The 18,174-nt window shown below is 38.4% G+C and overlaps 1 protein-coding gene across 1 annotated transcript in view; it reads left to right on the top strand.

Moving 5' to 3' along the window:
- OXCT1 (3-oxoacid CoA-transferase 1) overlaps nucleotides 1-18,174 on the top strand; it is a 137,533-nt gene that overhangs the window by 107,678 nt on the left and 11,681 nt on the right. Inside the window, exons 14-15 of the mRNA XM_078445145.2 lie at nucleotides 2,587-2,676; nucleotides 12,387-12,467. Coding sequence (XP_078301271.2) covers nucleotides 2,587-2,676; nucleotides 12,387-12,467 — 171 coding nt within the window. The remainder of the gene's footprint in view (nucleotides 1-2,586; nucleotides 2,677-12,386; nucleotides 12,468-18,174) is intronic.

Genomic DNA, 18,174 nt, shown 5'->3' with positions numbered 1-18,174 from the left:
CGTCTATTCATGTCTTTTGCCCATTTCTTCACTGGATTATTTGATAAGTTCTTTATAGATTTTGGATACTAACCCTTTATCTGATGTCATTTGCAAATATCTTCTCCCATTCTGTTGGTATTTTTTTAGTTTTGCTGATTGTTTCCTTTACTGTGCAGAAGTTTTTTATCTTTTTTTTTTTTAACTTTCTTTTAACATTTATTTATTTTTGAGAGACAGAGCGTGAGTGGGGGAGGGGCAGAGAGAGAGGGAGACACAGAATCCAAAGCAGGCTCCAGGCTCTGAGCTGTCAGCACAGAGCCTGATGCAGGGCTCGAACTCACAAACCGTGAGATCATGACCTGACCCGAAGTTGGACAGCAGAAGCTTTTTATATTGGTAAGATCCCAAGAAATGTTCTTTTTAAGACAAAGAGACGGTTCTTCTACCATGTTCTATAGCTCTTTATATCCCTGCTAGCACAGTGTTTTGTACTCAGTAGGTGCTCTATAAATATTTCTTAAATAATTGACAATGATTAAAAATGTCTAAATCAGATTCACCTGAATTGGACATGCTTTTTGTAACAGACTGGCATAAGCTTTTACCTATAATCATTGTGCCACAGGTGAGAAATTTTGCCTCTGGTATATTCTAATTCAAGGATTCTTTTTTTTTTTTTTTTTTTTAATTCAAGAAGTTTTTAACATGCTAGCTTGGTTTCTGGTTTTCTTTGCCTTCTTCATTCTACTAACACTTATACCCTTACAGTCTTCCTAAGGACACTATCTGGAAGCTGAGACTTGCTGGATGTTCTTATCACAACAGATTAATACATTTTGTAATGGACTTTCTTTAGTATCTTTTGATGCTCTAAAAATCTCAAGCTTCCTTAGTGTTGGAGTTAATGATAGACATTCATTGCTTCTGTCTCCAAATTACTCATACTTCATCCCATAATAGTGGAGAAAATATATTTCTCTACAGAAATGTTATTCATATTTCATCCCATAAGGTATTGGTGTTCTCTACAGAAATATTATGAAAATAATATATCTAATTTATTAAAACTGCAGCTAACTAAGGATGATGGCATGGCTCATTGAAGTATAATATTACACATTTCCACATAGATATTGTTTCACTTCAAACTTACATGTCTGAAGACGGACTGACTTTGTACCTTCTGCGTCTTTCCTGCTCTCCATCTCCGCTCCCCGCTGCTACCCTCCAGCCATTGCCAGCTGCTACCCATCTCATTTAGTGGCAGGCTCCAAATCACGAAGACATCCTGACCGCTTGAGCCTTTCCTTTACATAATGCACATCGAATTCATGTTCGTGCAGTGTTGCACTGACCTCTAAAATGTTCTTGATATCAGAAGATTTGAGCCCTCTATGTTTTAAAGCCAGGTATGAGTACATTGCCTAATCTCCTTGTAGCTATGAAATTTTGGGGAAGGAGCTAAGAGTTTACCGTCAAATCAGCAAGAGGACTCGGATTAAAAATAAAATTTTAAGGAGGTTTTGATGTTAGATGACATTTCTCTTCCATGTACTTGAGGAAGAATTTATTTCATCATCTCTGGAAACACCTGCTTTTTCCCAAACTCTGTAACCAGGAGACAGAACAGACAGTGGGAAATATTCAGAGTGTACGGCGTGCAGAAGGTGGCTGGTAAATGTTTAATGAATGAGGAGATGGGCAGGTGAACAAAAATAGAATGGGAACGGCGAGAGGCCCTGAACTCTGCTTCTGTTTTGTTTTTGCTTGACAGCAATATATTTTTTGTTTTGTTTGGCTTATTTTTCTAAGAGTGAGATAAATGCCAAGTTTAGAAAGACAGACCCACCTTTTCATATTAATCATTACTAGGGAAACACCATGAGTGTCTTAACCTACTACGTAATGGCATTTTAATCTGCAGGAAATCCAAGAGAGTGCTTTAGAAAGTGTTTGTAATTGAAGACTCAGTGGTGCCGATTTTGTGTTTAAAAAGAAAGTGGAGGGGCGCCTGGGTGGCTCAGTCAGTTAAGCGGCCGACTTCGGCTCAGGTCATGATCTCGCGATCCGTGAGTTCGAGCCCTTCGTCGGGCTCTGTGCTGACAGCTCAGAGCCTGGAGCCTGTTTCAGATTTTGTGTCTCCCTCTCTCTGACCTTCCCCCATTCATGCTCTGTCTCTCTCTGTCTCAAAAATAAATAAACTTAAAAAAAAAATTAAAAGAAAAGAAAGTGGATGTCAAGGGTATGTGGATTTCAGTCTCCTATTACTATAATCATAATAAAGTGCCAGAATTCTGAAAAGATTCTTAATATTTTTCTCATCCACTGATTGTCTTATTGCTAATATATCATCAACAAAATAATGTTAGCCACAATGTAATAAAACTGACATCATAATATTTGTCCTGAAGTTATCTCTCAATCACAGAATAATACAGTAACAGAATATTAATATTGTAAAGCTTCTAGTACTAAGCAGTAAAGATCAGTGAGGTTTTCTCGCTCATTTATTCCAGTGACTTATTCGTACCAGTTAATTTTATTCTGCCACATACTAAAGGATTGAAAGAGAATTACATCTTATTTCCCACTTCTGTTTTGTAGGGGAAGATGGTGAAAGGAATGGGAGGGGCTATGGATCTCGTGTCCAGTGCTAAGACCAAAGTGGTGGTCACCATGGAGCATTCTGCAAAGGTAATGTGTGCTGCTTTTGGAAATTCACAGTATGCCAAGATCCTGTACATACTCCAGGTCATGCAATCATGTTTTTTTATTGTTTTCTCAGGATCATTCAAATTGATAGCATTTATATTTTAGAGAGAAAGGCTGCAAATAAAAGTAGTTACTTATTGTCATTCAGCTAGACAGTTCTTTAACTTTGAGTGAAACAAATGGGGGGGGGGTCTTTATTTACTTTGCTTACACAATAAAAGTTAAAGCCATAAAGTCTTCAAACTCAGTGAAAATATGTCAGGGCAGATGTTTTGATTTAGGTTTAAAGATGATTATAGTGGTTGCTCTGTGCTTGCAAAATGAAAAATACAACAGAATGTGGCCTTTTAACAACAGTTATTTTCAAATGCATGGTGTGGTCTCTTACCAAAGCTGTGAGATGCCATTTTGGGAAGGGTTAGAAAGTGGTGGACTTGGTGATAGAGAGTATCCTTATTCTGTAAAGTATGATGCCTGTATTTTGATGTATCATTGAATATTTGCTGAGTGCTGATTATAATGTTAGATACTTCTATAATTTGGCAATGACCAAAACTACTCAAAGATCATTGACCTCGTGGAGCTTTCATTTGGTGGTGGTGGTCGTGGTGATGATGATGATATATCATCATCCTACAATAATGATAACTACCATTTATCGAGCTTCCTGTGTTCCGACAGTATATTAAGCCCTCTCTGTGTATTTGCATGTATAAGCTTATGAACTTGATCCAGGTATTTTCTTATGGTTTCAAAAACAGCTTCAGAGAGGTTAAGTAACTTGCCTGAGGTCACTAAACTAGTGGCACTGAGATTAGAACTGGGTATCTATGATTCCAAAGCCTAGTGTTCTAACTATAGAGCAATCAGTACAACTTTGTTCCTTGTTCCCAGCTCAGTGTCTTTAAACTAACTGAGCTTAATTGCTTTCCTAAGCTGAGTCCGTGGGTTTCTGATGATTTGCAGAATTGATCCTGGGTGGTACTCCCTTCATTATCTATGCCCTTTGTTCATTCTCCTTTTTTTTTTTTTTTTTAAATAATTCTTAGGTTTTTTTTTTTAATGTTTATTTATTTACTTTGAGAAAGAGGGAGAGCATGTGAGTGAGCAGGAGAGGGGCAGAAGAGATAGAGGGAGAGAGAGAATCCCAAGTGGTCTGCACTGTTTGCATGGAGCCCAGCGCAGGACTTGAACTCACGAACCGTGAGATCATGACCTGAGCTGAAATCAAGAGTCAGATGTTTAACTGACGGAGCCACCCAGGTGCCCCTGATTCTTAGGTTTAAAACAAAATCTACCTGTTCTCACCTTGAGACCTGTTAATTTGAATGGAAGTGGTAGTTCATCTGCCCTGTTTTAATTTAGAGATGCAGCATCAGCATCTTGGGAGAGCACGGAGCTTGCTTCCCATGAGGGAGTTCTGTTACAGAGTGATGTGTGCCATGAAATTGTTCGGTTGTGAAAAGTGTAATAAATATGAAAATATCCTAAATTGGTTTGTAAACAGTGGAAACTAGGCAGCAGAGCATAAATACGGAACAATAGAAATGAAACCCACACAGGTGACTTCTGAGAGATGCCTTGTGAAAGCATCCAAAATACTTCGTTTCAGAGGCAAAAGGATGCCAAGCATGCAAATCAAATCCACATCTTTTCTGGAACATAATGTCTATTTGGATAAATAGACATTTCTGACTTCCCTTTTGTTATTACTTTAATGTTGGTGCACAGATGCTGAAGTCCGACTCATTTTAGATTTTTTTCATGCATTTGTTTTCAAAGTGTTAGGCCTGTATTTAACAAACTCTTTTTCTCTCTCTGTTTGTTTTTCCAAAGTCTTTTGTCTCAGCCAAAATTTCTGAAAGAGGAAAAGAAATCATCCTTTAAACTTTTCATTAGAAATTCCTAACTAAAGCTTTTTATAGAAGCAGATTTTTTCCTGTTTTCTTCTTTCTAGGCAAAGTTTTCTTGGTGTCTGACTACCTTTGTTCTTAGGCTTCTCTTCATCTCTTGACGTGGCCTTCTTCTGCCCTCTAAGAATGGCAAGAAAATGAAGGAAAGTAGTAGCAGTATGAGTCCTTATTAGCTACAAGGCCCTGTGCTTGGCATTGTACATACTTCATGTCGCTAGCTTCTCAGGGACCCTTTTCAGTAAGACTGGGATGTGGGCAGGTTAAGAAACTTGTCCAGGTGTATGATAGAGTTCGGAGTCTCACTCAGTTCATGTGTTCATCACACCACACCGCACCGCATCCTCACCAGAGCCATCTCCGCACCAGGATTTAAAACCAGCCCTTTTCTGAAAGCTTCAGGTTGCACAAGGATCACTCTCCCTTTTTAAATTTTCCCTAAGGCTCTCCTTGCTTTGGTGAGTCAAAGCAAAATACTTGTTATTCTTTATGCCTGGAATGCTCTTCCACTGATACCTGCATGGCTTGCTCCCTCAGTTCACGTATGTCTCTGCTCAATATCAGAGAAGCTTTTCCCTGACTGTTCTATAAAACAGAAGTCCCCCCTCTCCTGACCTTCATCCCCCTTTTCATTGGAATGTAAGTTCCATGAGGGCAGGGACTCCATCAGTTATAACAGGTGAAGAGAATCATGTCTGATGCCCATTAGGACTCAATAAATACTTGTTGAATTTATTAATTCTTCAAACAATAATACTTTGAACATGTAGAGCACCTTTAAGTTTTTCAAAGCAGTTGCAGGATTACTGCCTCCACATTTTATCATTATGATACTCTTGTGAGGTGTAGGTCTCATTGTTTCCCTTGCAAAGAAAAACAAACAATTTCCTAGAGGTTAAATATTCTGATAAAAGTCAAGTTGAAAATTTGGAGCAAAAGCAAGCCAAGAACCCACGTATCCTGCCTTTGGGCCTCCGTTTTTGTTTTTTGGGTTTTTTTTTTTTAATAACCTTTTTTGTCTGGCAGGTACCATCACCACTAACAACATAAAAGAAAGTACTTTGTTCCCAATATTGTGTACTGGATATATTTCCTAAGGGTAAAACTTTCAAAGCACAAAAGCAGGGAAATTCGGTCATAGTTGTCATTTATTGGAAACAAGCAAAGCTTGGGTACCTATTTTAGAGAACATAAATGAAAGCTCTATTTCTAAAAGAGGTTTAGATTTTATTTTTATTACAGTAGGAGGTCTGGATTCTGAAGGGATAAAGGGAATCGTCATTGTTATGACATTGGGAATAAATCTTTGTGAATATCTTTCGATAACGTCTAATCTATATCTGATAGCAAAGGTATCATATAGAAATCTTGAATGTAGTTTTACATTGTCTTTATTTTTTGTGGGGAGGAATTATAAAAAGTAAATGAGATTTCTTAGTCCTATTTATTTTATACCCAATGTGTTACCAAAAGCCAACAAATGTGAAAGATTTTTTAAACAAAAAATTCTTCCCTGGGAAACATTCTTGGAATACTTTTCAACAGCATTGAAAAGTATCCCAAGGTAAATAAAGTATTTATTTGTTGGGATAATTTATAATTAACACAGTTTCAGCTGGTGTAATATTTTTTCATTTATAAAAGCTTATCAATATTTTATAACTTGCTAATGAGACTATTTTGTGGCTAGGATCTGTTTAGAAAAAAAAATTTACCTTAAAAAAATAGGAATGCTTACATGGTTTTGCCTTTTTATTTCTTCATTAATGATAGAAATGCCTGCCAAAAAAAAATGTTATAATGGGGGGAAAAAAAGCAGAACACAGTCCAACTAAAGCTCTTTAAAATGTCTTATAGAATTTAATTAAGCTAATAACTTTAAATTCTGAGACTTTGTCCGTGGCTCTTCAAAGGAAAACTGACTCACAGAGAAGCTTTCTGAGGTACCACAACAATTCATGAATGGAAAGAGAAAATCATTCCTGTTCATACCTGGGCTGTCCCATCCTTAGGCTGGAGATCATAGGATGCAGTCTTTGGAGAGAAAATAAAAGGCCATGATAAAGATTTTTATATTATATTTCAGAAAGATGGCCTTGTATTCTAAGATCTCAAAGCCCCGAAGGCTGTTTTCAGAAAAAATGCCTTGCTCTATGTATCATCTCATTTGGTTAGTCTTCCCCTTGAGAATGTGCCTGTAGCCACAAACCGTTATTACATCCACATAGAAAAACCATTTGTAATAGCAACTGTTCTCAGAGCTAGCTGAGTCTTTCTGTTCGAGTCCTTTAAGGATTGTTGGAATCCCTAGCAAATAGGTGCTGTGTAAAGGCCAAAATATCCCATGATTATGAATTCAGTGTGAGTAATATCATCTTGTCCTTTTACCCTTCATACCTTGATTGTCTTTCATTAGCCAGTCCCATTTTTCTTTTCTGTGTACCTCACCAGTCATAATGGTGATTGGGCAGTCATGTGTTTTGTGATACAGCATTCCTGAATAGTTTGTATTTGTGGTGTGTGTGTGTGAGGGTGTGTGTGTGTGTGTGTGTGTGTGTACAAGCTTTGTCACCTGGTTTAAGAATTGAGACCAGTGGGAAGAAGAAAAGGCAAGTGGCAGTGACATTCAGGCTTTTATGATGTTTTGGCAAAAGCCCAAAGAGAGATCTGTCATAGGTTTCATTGTGCTACCAAAGTATTGAATATTCTCTTACAAAGTTCAGCCTACGTAGCCCATCTTTTCAGCAAGTTACTGGAAGCCCTGAAGCTTTAAGAGGGAGCAGGCATAATTCACTCTGCTTCTCTCCTGACTTATAAATGTGTGTGTTTCATTCTGCAGTCTTGAGATGTCTTGCTTCTCCCTTTGATCATGCCTTTATTTATCTCCCCAAAGTCTTGTAAGTCCCTTCACATACTTCTGCTCGTTGTGCTTCTCCTAGTGAGCTCACCGATGTTGGGAATGTGTAAGTACATATCTTGGGACTAGAAAGCAGCCTGTAGTGGTCCTTAGATACTCAGTCACATGGTATTTTACAGCTCTAGCTCTGTTGGAGTTCCTTCAGTTAGAATTATAATATTCAGACAGCAAGTCCTGAAGAAAGGGAGAGTGTTGCCATTTGAATGTGGTGCTTGTGTGGTGGTGTGTATTTTGGGTAGCATGAATGAAGGCTTAAAGACTTGGTCCTTTAAGGAACAACCAACTTCTAGAATTTGCTTTCTCTTGTACTTGGTCATTAGGGCTTTCCCCAAAGAAGTTTCCTAAAAGAAGAACTATGTTGCAGCCACATTTAAAATAAGCACTTAACAGAAAAGATGAGCAATAGCGTTTTATGTAAAGCAAAATCTTATTACATGCACGCTCTGTTGCCTCAGGTGAATAAATGCTGACATCAAATGCAAAAATCATCATGTTGTGAAACAGAGAGCTTGTTATTTGGGATTAAGTTTATTGTGATAACATGAAGCTTACTGTAGTGATAACCAGGGGGATTTATTATCACTTAACCAGACTCGTTACTGAAGAATTTAGGTCCAGGATTTTACACAAATGTCAAAAGAATTAAAGAGAGATCACCACGAAGCAAGTAATACAAAGTACTATGGCCCTAAGTCATTTAAAAAGAAAAAGGTAAATTCCTCGGTGTTGCCATGAGGCCTGTAAGTGATCAAGGGGGGGGGAAGAGAAAAAGTGGAGAGGCAGGTAGAGGAAGAGATTTAGCGATTCATCAAGGTTTTGATGAAGTTCACAAATAAGGACCGAGTGAAATCAGGAGCCCTCGGGACTAGTCAAAGCATTTTTAATGCTGTACTTGGTATCTGTTCCTATGCCTTTTTGGCATTTCTTCTTGGGGAAGAAAGAAAGAAGCAGAATGGTAAGTATGAAGCAGACCTCACGGACCCTAAATATTTGTGTGTAGATTCTACCTCTCCTAGTTTATGACACTTTCAGAACATTTTGTGTGATTCCTACGGTGACCAGGTGAGGAAGACAAGGCAACCATAAAGAAAACTACAGCGCAAAGAATTGAAGGCATCAAATGACCATTAAATGGCAGATAATAAGATGAAAAAAATGGCTCTTTAGATTCTTCATACAGTGTTCTTTGCTGCCACACACACTACACTGCCTCTCTTTTTTAGGATTTAATTTTAAATGCTGAAAACTCAGCAATTGTTCCTCCTTTGTGAATCGTTAATCTATGCAGCCGCCATGCCACATTGGAAGGCTCAGCCGGGCACAGTTAGAATGGAGCCCTGAAGTGGGAGTTAGTTAAATGTTGGCTTCATAGCTAACCTATTGTTGAATACTGAAATTGTGACATTCTTTAATCTCTTGCCTCTCATTTTCTCTTTTTCCTTTATCTGTGTTATGTGCTAGAGCTAAATGTGAATGGAGTCATCTAGCTACATTGTTCTCACTGCAAGAATACACCCGGTGCCAGTTTCCTAGGCCAGCCGTATGGTGTGTCCCCAAAAACGTCTTGTGGTTTCATTAGTTTTGTGGGTCTCAGCAGTTGGGTTTAGGCCATTTTCTGCATAATCACATGTCTAACTTCTTATAGGAACATAAGAGCTAAAGAATTCCCTGGTAGACTGTGGAATTGTCAAATAGGTTTTGTGTAAACAATGGTAGCTAACATTTATTGAGCGCTTGCAAAGTGCTGGACACTTGGATCTCATTGAACCGTTGTGGTAGCCCCATGGGGGGAAGGCTGCTGGGGAAGCCCAGGCCCAGGAACTTTGCACAGCCCGGGAGGAGCAGAGCCAGACTTTACCCTCAGGCCCTTTGGCTCCAGCCCACACTCTTAACCATACACTATCCTGTTTATATAGCAGATAGTCCATGAAAGGTCTCTGTTAGTCCTGTCAGTTGAAATTCCTGATTCCTCCTAAAATGGAGTTCGTTGTTCATTAAAATCCAAGTAGTTTTGCTCACACCAGATGTGGATCGTGCTCAAATAATGAGAACAAAGTTAAGAGCTCCCTGCAAAAAATGTTCTTCAGAGGCCCACAGATTGCTCCCTTTGTACCCAGGCAGGCCTGGAATTCACTGTGACATGCCTTATTTGAGTTATATTCAATGTAAGGAGACCTGACAACTGTACAAGCTTGAATATTCATCATTAATTTCAGCTCCTTAATTAAGCTTCTGTGACACGTGCAAACTTCCTTTGAAACTGGGAAGGAAAGTAGAGCATTAAAAATGAAGTGAAAATGAGGTTTTATTTCTACAATTATAAATTTTCTTATACAGTAAGATCCAGAAGCATATAACTTGTTATTAAAGGCGTAATGTGTATCCATTTTTATATGTATTTGGCACTCATTTTGATTAAATTAAAATAGTAGGGTTTGTCTTTTTTTGAAATCCATCTGGGATTTCCAGTAGACCTTTCATTTTCCTCCCATTCATTTATTCAAAAAATAATACTTTTTGTGCCATGCACTGGGTGAAGTACACTAAAGCCTTTTAATTACTGGTGCATTGGAGAGTTGAAAGTTTATTGCGAGGAACAAAATCTTTTTAATTAAACCTAGTTATCTGAAATTCCTTGCCTATGACTGTACACTAGATCTGACAGAAATTTGAGAGAGATATAAGCCAGATAGCAGGTGCTTATTTTAGTGGTAAAACAGTAAGATGTCTAAAGATGATTATGACATCATGTGTGGTGTTTTAATTTATTATTATTTTTATTTATTTATTTATTTATTTATTCATTTGTTTGTTTGTTTGCTTTTGGTAAGAGCATGAGCCAGGGAGAAGGGCAGAGGGAGAGAGAGAATCTTAAGCAGGGCTCCATGTCATGACTGTGAGATCACAACCCAAGCTGAAATCAAGAGTTGGTTGCTTAACCAACTGAGCCACCATGTATGGTGGCTTTAGGCCCCAAAAAGAATCAATAGAAGCATTTTTCCATTTTTTAGTAGAAGATCTAGAATATGATGAAGTAGCTTTCATCCTCAAGGGAAATACTAAATTAGGCTCCTGTTGCTTGATACTTAGAAAGGAGCTTAATGGTAATTATAATCAGATCATCAGAGCTAATGTTTCAATTGTGTTTCCGTACAGGTGCCCAGAGGCCATGTCTACATTGGGATGTAGGCTGGAGGAAGGAGTATAATGGGTGAAAACCTGCTTTCCATTCTTTTTTTGAGTATAGTTGACATACAGTGTTACATTAGTTTCAGGTGTTTAGCATAGCGATTCAGCAGATTTGTACATGATGCTGTGATCCCCAGAGGGGTAGCTGCTATCTGACCCAATACATCATTGTTACAATATCATTGACGATATTCCTTGTGCCGTGTCTCTTATTCCCACGACTTACTCATTCCATAACTGGAAGCATCTGTCTCCCTCTCTGTTTCACCAGCCTGGCCCAGCACACCACCCCCTCCCCTCTGGCAATCATCAGTTTTCTCTGTATTTATAGGTCTCGTTCTGTTTTCTGTTTGTTTATTCAGGTTCGTTTGTTTTTTTGTATTCCACTTATGAGTAAAATGAGTAAAATATGCTGTTTGTCTTTCTCAGTCTGACTTATTTCACTTAGCATAATACTCTCTAGGTCCATCTGTGTTGTCTCAAATGGCATGATCTCATTATTTTTATGGCTGCATAATATTCCTGTGTGTGTGTGTGTGTGTGTGTGTGTGTGTGTGTGCCCCCACATCTTCCTTATCCATTCATCTATTGATGAGCATTTAGGTTGCTTCCATATCTTGTAAATAAGGCTACAGTAAACATAGGTGTTCATACATCTCTCTGAATTCGTGGTTTTGTTTTCTTTGTATAAATACTCCGCTTTCTATTCTTACTCCCTTTTTATTTTATGTTTGAAGAAAGGGTACAGTAGTTAAAAGAAAAAATACAGATTTAGGACAGCTCATACATTTTACTTATGAGCAAACTGAGGCTCAGACAAACTCCAGGAACAGCAAACAGCGGTATGAGAAAGTAAATAAAACCATGGTATACTATACTGCCTGGCTCAGCGATGAACAGGTTTAATGGTCATTGAGGCAGAATGGTGTAAATTCTAACCATTGAGTTAACTACAGTTTGCAGCCTAGCTCTAATGAAGAAGTGCAGATGGCAATGGAGGACAGGGTTTTATAAGAGAGTTAAGTCTTCATGTACCACAATAAGAAGTTAGTACATAGTGTCTAAAATCAATTAATCAAGAAACAAATAGCATGGAACCCAGTTTGTAAAAAACAAGAGGTAATAGGAAAATGTATAGATACAAAAGAAAATGCTAGAAAAAAAAATTGATTCCTGTTGAGAGCAGGTCCAAAAGTAAGTAAAGGAGGCTAGGCATTGGTGTTTTCATGTATGTTTTACTTTTCTAACAAAATTAATTTTAAGAAGGGTATTACACATTCGCATCTCGTACATGCTTTTTATCCTTGGTGAATAATAGTTCGTGTTTGTCGAGGAGACCGTTCCCTGAAAAGGAAAAGGAAGCAGGATACTAGAAGTAAAATTTCTCTTACATTATATATAAGGACTGAGACTTGAGAGTTTAAATTTATGACAAGGTGTTTCCCAACTAAATCATTTCTGGCTTTTGCTATCCATTTGGTATTCTACCTAAATTATGTTAGGAACAGAAGCTATCCCCAGAAAGAAAGCAAAAGCGTGACTGTGCAAAGATTTTGAAACAGCCTGTACTTAGGAGATGCTTTCTCTGATAGTTCCTGTGTGTCCTATCATTATTCCACTTCTAAGTAAGAATTGGTCCCTAACTACTCTTTTGATGTTCCTTCTTTTTAAAACAGGGAAATACACATAAAATCATGGAGAAATGTACATTGCCACTGACTGGAAAGCAATGCGTCAACCGCATCATTACTGAAAAGGTACAGTGCCTCTTTTCATTTCCTCTAATGTCAGCCAGCACTTTTTTTCTTATTTATAAGACTTCTTAGATTTTTTTTCATCACCCTCTAAAAGGGTATGTTGGTAGTCATAGGATTAAGTTAATCCGTGGGTAGACTGAATAGGAAAATTCATCAATTTAATGTTTCTAAAGGTAGAATCCTTGACATGCACCTCTCTGGTGTGTATACCATGCAGCATATACACAATTGCACTACTGTCCTTGGTAACTTTGACAGTATATATAATCACAGAGAAGTTTTATTCATCCTTTTACTTGGACGATTAACATGTCTAAGATGGATGATGTATATAAAGTTAAGAATATAGTAATCATTTCTACCTTTCTTCTTTGCTTTCCCAACTCACAAGTACAAATTGTTTGATTTCATTTTAGGAAACTCTGTCAAAATTGGGGTTTTCATCATTTGGGTTCAAAGGCCCCACAGTGAGCCAAGAAATCTATTCTGTGGTTCTTGTATGCTTTCAGCTCTTTTATAAAAAGAACTTCAGAACACACGAGCCATTCTACTGCTTTTCTAGATTTTTTCTTCTTAGATGGAAAATGTTGGTAATGGTGTGACTGAAAGCTGCTCACATCTGAGAGAAGCCTCACTGGCAGTTGTCTACAGTCATCTTCCTGACCCAGACTTGAACCTAGAATGTTGGAATGACATAATTCTCCTAAGTGAGCTAGGAGGGTGCCGTTTTCTTGATTCAGTGTCTTGATGAAACCAAAAAATAAAATTATCTGTATCAGGGCTGGTTTGTTTGGATGCTGTTCTTTTTGCAAGAGCCACAGGGACAGCATCTTGGCATTAGTCTGGTTTGCTGCCTCTCACTGAAGTGTGGTGAGAAGCACCCTAACGCAGCCCTTTGAAGTAGGTTCAGAGGTTCATAGTACTTGACAGATCCACATTTTACTTTTTAAACATTTTTTAAAATGTTTATTTATTTGGAGAGAGAGAAAGAGAGCAAATGCATAAGCGGGGGAGGGGCAGAGAGAGATGTGGAGAGAGAGAGAATCCCAAGCAGGCTCCACACTGTCAGTGCAGAGCCTGACGCAGGGTTCAGTCTCATGAACCGTAAGATCATGACCTGAGCCGAAATCAAGAGTCAGATGTTTAACCAACTGAGCCACCTAGGGGCCCCCACATTTTAAAGAGCATTGTGTTGTAAATGTTGCCTTCCCCTAGGACTGTTTATGTGGAGTTCCATAAAGATGACTTGTAGAGAATAGAAATTGGATAAAACTACAGAGTATTTTATTTCACCATTCATTCCCTGAGTCTTACCGCTTCTTGAACCCCTACAAAATTGTGGTGACAGGACTTACTGAAAAGATTCTATTACTTTGAAAATAACGACAAAGCAGTCCTCAATCCTGTTTTCTTTAATGAAGTGGTAGACCTTCTAAGGATAATTCCAGCGACATTTTCCCATTGATCTTCCTCTTCTCCTAAGTAAGCCCTCTCCCGCATCCCCACTACATGTGCTCTCTGGCCTTGTTCTTACCAGTTCACTGCTCTTACCTGCAATACGTTCCACTCGACTCTGCCTCCCCAAATCCTATCCATGCTTTAGGCCTCATGCAGTTTTCCTCTTGATCATGAAGAGGTTTCTGTCCATCTTCGCACTCCTGCCTGTGCCTCATCCTCAGTCGTGCACCATTCATTTGGACACCCGTCATCTCATACCTACATTTCCTTATGATATAACAGACTATTATTTAACTTTACTGCCATTTATAAAAACTTGTATCTATCCTTTCTCCCCGTTCACATTGTTGTCTTATACATTTATTCATTTAATAAGGATTTTGCGAGCATCTTGTCTGAACTAGAGTATTACCAGCAGTTTGCTACAGAAAAGAGATCAGTCTCCGCCCCCAGGGAGCACATTCAGGAGGGTTGGACAGCGTGCATCTGGCAGTACCCGAGGCTAGGGTAATAAATGTGAGAAGAGCCATGCCAGATGAGGAGTTAGGAACACAGGAGAGAAGAAGTCTGCCTAACAACCTGGGGAGAGTGTCAGGAGAGGTTCGAATGGTATCAAATACAGACTTGTAATGGGTTTTGCAAGGCATTTCACAGACTCTACCTTTTCTCCTCCAATCTCAGTTTCTCTCTTTCTGCTTTTAAAATTCTCCCCACTTCATCTGTTAAAATGCTGTGAATGGTGTTGCCTTCCCTACCCTCCATGTTCTTCTGGGACTCTGCACATCTTGTTTCCCTCCCTAGAATGTTCTTCTCACCCTTCCCATCTAGCTAATTCCTGCTCATTTTTTTTATGTCTCAACTATATGTTTCTTTCTTTGGCAAGTCTTCCCTTTTTCTCCACAAGTCTTCTGGGTGCTTCCCTGAATCCTAGTACGTACCCTAATTCAGCACTGACCACTGTATTGAAATAACCTCTCAGCTCTGCCTGTCTCACTCGTCAATGTTTATCCAGTACTTTGCATGATGTTTGCTCATACGCAGCGAATGCTTGTTGAATAAATGTAGTACACTTCTCTTGATGGAGAAAACTGATAGATTCAGTGATGAGTCTTGAAAGGTAAGTAGGAGTTTTACAAGTTAGAATAAGACCAAAGAGGCGCTTCTGGGCTGAGGAAAGGAAATAGGCAGAGTTGTGGAGCTATTAAGAATAAACAGCCAACCCAAGGACCTGCCAGCGGAGCAATGTAGAGCGAGGGCAGGACTGGACTCTGAAGGTTACAGTTGAAAAGACAGTGAAGGGCTAAATTATAAAGGAATGTGAACACCGTGTTAAGAAATTTGAGTTTTATCTGGAAGGCAGTTGGGAGCCCTTCAATGATTTTACTTTTTATTTTTAGACTTTTTTTAAATTTTATTTTTTTAAATTTACCTCCAAATTAGTTAGCATATAGTGCAACAATGATTTCAGGAGTACATTCCTTAATTCCCCTTACCCATTTACCACATCCCCCCACCCACAACCCTTCCAGTAACCCTCTGTTTGTTCTCCAAATTCAAGAGCCTCTTATGTTTTGTCCCCCTCCTGGTTTTTATATTATTTTTCTTTCCCTTCCCTTTATGTTCATCTGTTTTGTCTCTTCAAGTCCTCATATGAGTGAAGTCATATGATATTTGTCTTTCTCTGACTAATTTTGCTTAGCATAATACCCTCCAGTTCCATCCACGTAGTTGCAAATGGCAAGATTTCATTCTTTTTGATTGCCAAGTAATACTCCATTGTGTATATATACCACATCTTCTTTATCCATTCATCCATCGATGGCCATTTGGGCTCTTTCCAAACTTTGGCTATTGTTTGATAGTGCTGCTAGAAACATGGGGGTGCATGTACCCCTTCGAAACAGCACACCTGTATCCCTTGCATAAATACCTAGTAGTGCAGTTGCTGGGTCATAGGGTAGTTCTATTTTTAATTTTTTGAGGAACCTCCATACTGTTTTCCAGAGTGGCTGCACCAGCTTGCATTGCCACCAACAATGTAAAAGAGATCCTCTTTCTCCACATCCTCGCCAACATCTGTTGTTGCCTGAGTTGGTAAGGTTAGCCATTCTGACAGTTGTAAGGTGGTATCTCATTGTAGTTTTGATTTGTATTTCTCTGATGATGAATGATGTTGTGCATTTTTTCATGTGTCAGTTGGCCATCTGGATGTCTTCTTTGGAGAAGTGTTTATTCATGTCTTTTGCCCATTTCTTCACTGGAATAGTTGTTTTTTGGGTGTTGAGTTTGATAAGTTCTTTATAGATTTTGGATACTGACTCTTTATCAAATATGTCATTTGCAAATATCTTTTCACATTCTTTCAGTTGCCTTTTAGTTTTGCTGATTGTTTCCTTCGCTGTGCAGAAGATTTTTATTTTGATGAGGTCCCAGTAGTTCATTTTTGGTTTTGTTTCCCTTGCCTCCAGAGATGTGTTGAGTAAGAAGTTGCTGAGGGCAAGATCAAAGAGGTTTTAGCCTGCTTTCTCCTCGAGGATTTTGATGGCTTCCTGTCTTACATTGAGGTCTTTCATCCATTTTGAGTTTATTTTTGTGTATGGTGTAAGCAAGTGGTCCAGGTTCATTCTTCTGCATGTCGCTGTCCAGTTTTCCCAGCACCACTTGCTGAAGAGACTGTCTTTATTCCATTGGATATTCGTTCCTGCTTTGTCAAAGATGAGTTGGCCATACGTTTGTGGGTCCATTTCTGGGTTCTCTATTCTGTTCCATTGATCTGAGTGTCTGTTCTTGTGCCAGTACCATACTGTCTTGATGATTATAGCTTTGTAATATAGCTTGAAGTCTGGGATTGTGATGCCTCCTGCTTTGGTTTTCTTTTTCAAGATTGCTTTGGCTATTTGGGGTCTTTTGGTTCCATAAAATTTTAGGATTGTTTGTTCTAGCTCTGTGAAGAATGCTGGTGTTATTTTGATAGGGATTGCATTGAATATGTAGATTGCTTTGGGTAGTGTCGACGTTTTAACAATATTTGTTCTTCCTATCCAGGAGCATGGAATCTTTGTCCTTTTTTTTTTTTTTTTTTTTTTTTTTTTTTGGTCTTCTTCGATTTCTTTCATAAGCTTTCTGTAGTTTTCAGCGTATAGATTTTTCACCTCTTTGGTTAGATTTATTCCTAGGTATTTTATGGTTTTTGGTGCAACTGTAAATGGGATCAAGTCCTTTATTTCTCTTTCTGTTGCTTCATTGTTGGTGAATAGGAATGCAGCCGATTTCTGTGCATTGATTTTATATCCTGCAACTTTGCTGAATTCATGAATCAGTTCTAGCAGTTTTTTGGTGGAATCTTTTGGGTTTTCCATATAGAGTATCATGTCACCTGTGAAGAGTGAAAGTTTGACCTCCTCCTGGCCAATTTGGTTGCCTTTTATTTCTTTGTGTTGTCTGATTGCAGAGGCTAAGACTTCCAATATTAAGTTGAATAACAGTGGCGAGAGTGGACATCCCTGTCTTGTTCCTGACCTTAGGGGGAAAGCTCTCAGTTTTTCCCCATTGAGGATGATATTAACATTGGGTCGTTCATATATGGCTTTTATGATCTCGAGGTATGAACCTTCTATTCCCTACTTTCTTGAGGGTTTTTATTAAGAAAGGATGCTGTATTTTGTCAAATGCTTTCTCTGCATCTATTGAGAGGATCATATGGTTCTTGTCTTTTCTTTTATTGATGTGATGATTCACATTAGTTGTTTTGTGGATATTGAACCAGCCCTGCATCCCAGGTATAAATCCCACTTGGTCATGGTGAATAATTTTTTTAATGTATTGTTGGAGCCGGTTGGCTAATATCTTGTTGAGGATTTTTGCATCCATGTTCATCAGAGAAATTGGTGTATAGTTCTCCTTTTTAGTGGAGTCTCTGTCTGGTTTTCAGATCAAGGTAATGCTGGCCTCATAGGAAGAGTTTGGAAGTTTTCCTTCCATTTCTGTTTTTTGGAACAGCTTCAAGAGGACAGGTGTTAACTCTTCCTTAAATGTTTAGTAGAATTCCCCTGGAAGGCCATCTTGTTTGGGGAGATTTTTGATTACTAATTCGATTTCTTGACTTGTTATGGGTGTGTTCAAATTTTCTATTTCTTCCTGTTTCAGTTTTGGTAGTGTATACGTTTCTAGGAATTTGTCCATTTCTTTCAGATTGCCCATTTTATTGGCGTATAATTGTTTATAATATTCTCTTATTATTGTTTGTATT

Source organism: Panthera onca, chromosome A1 (assembly GCF_046562875.1).
Source record: "Panthera onca isolate mPanOnc1 chromosome A1, mPanOnc1 haplotype 2, whole genome shotgun sequence".
NCBI lineage: Eukaryota > Metazoa > Chordata > Mammalia > Carnivora > Felidae > Panthera > Panthera onca.
The sequence above is the reverse complement of the archived record's forward strand: the minus strand, read 5'-3'. Positions and strand labels throughout refer to the sequence as shown.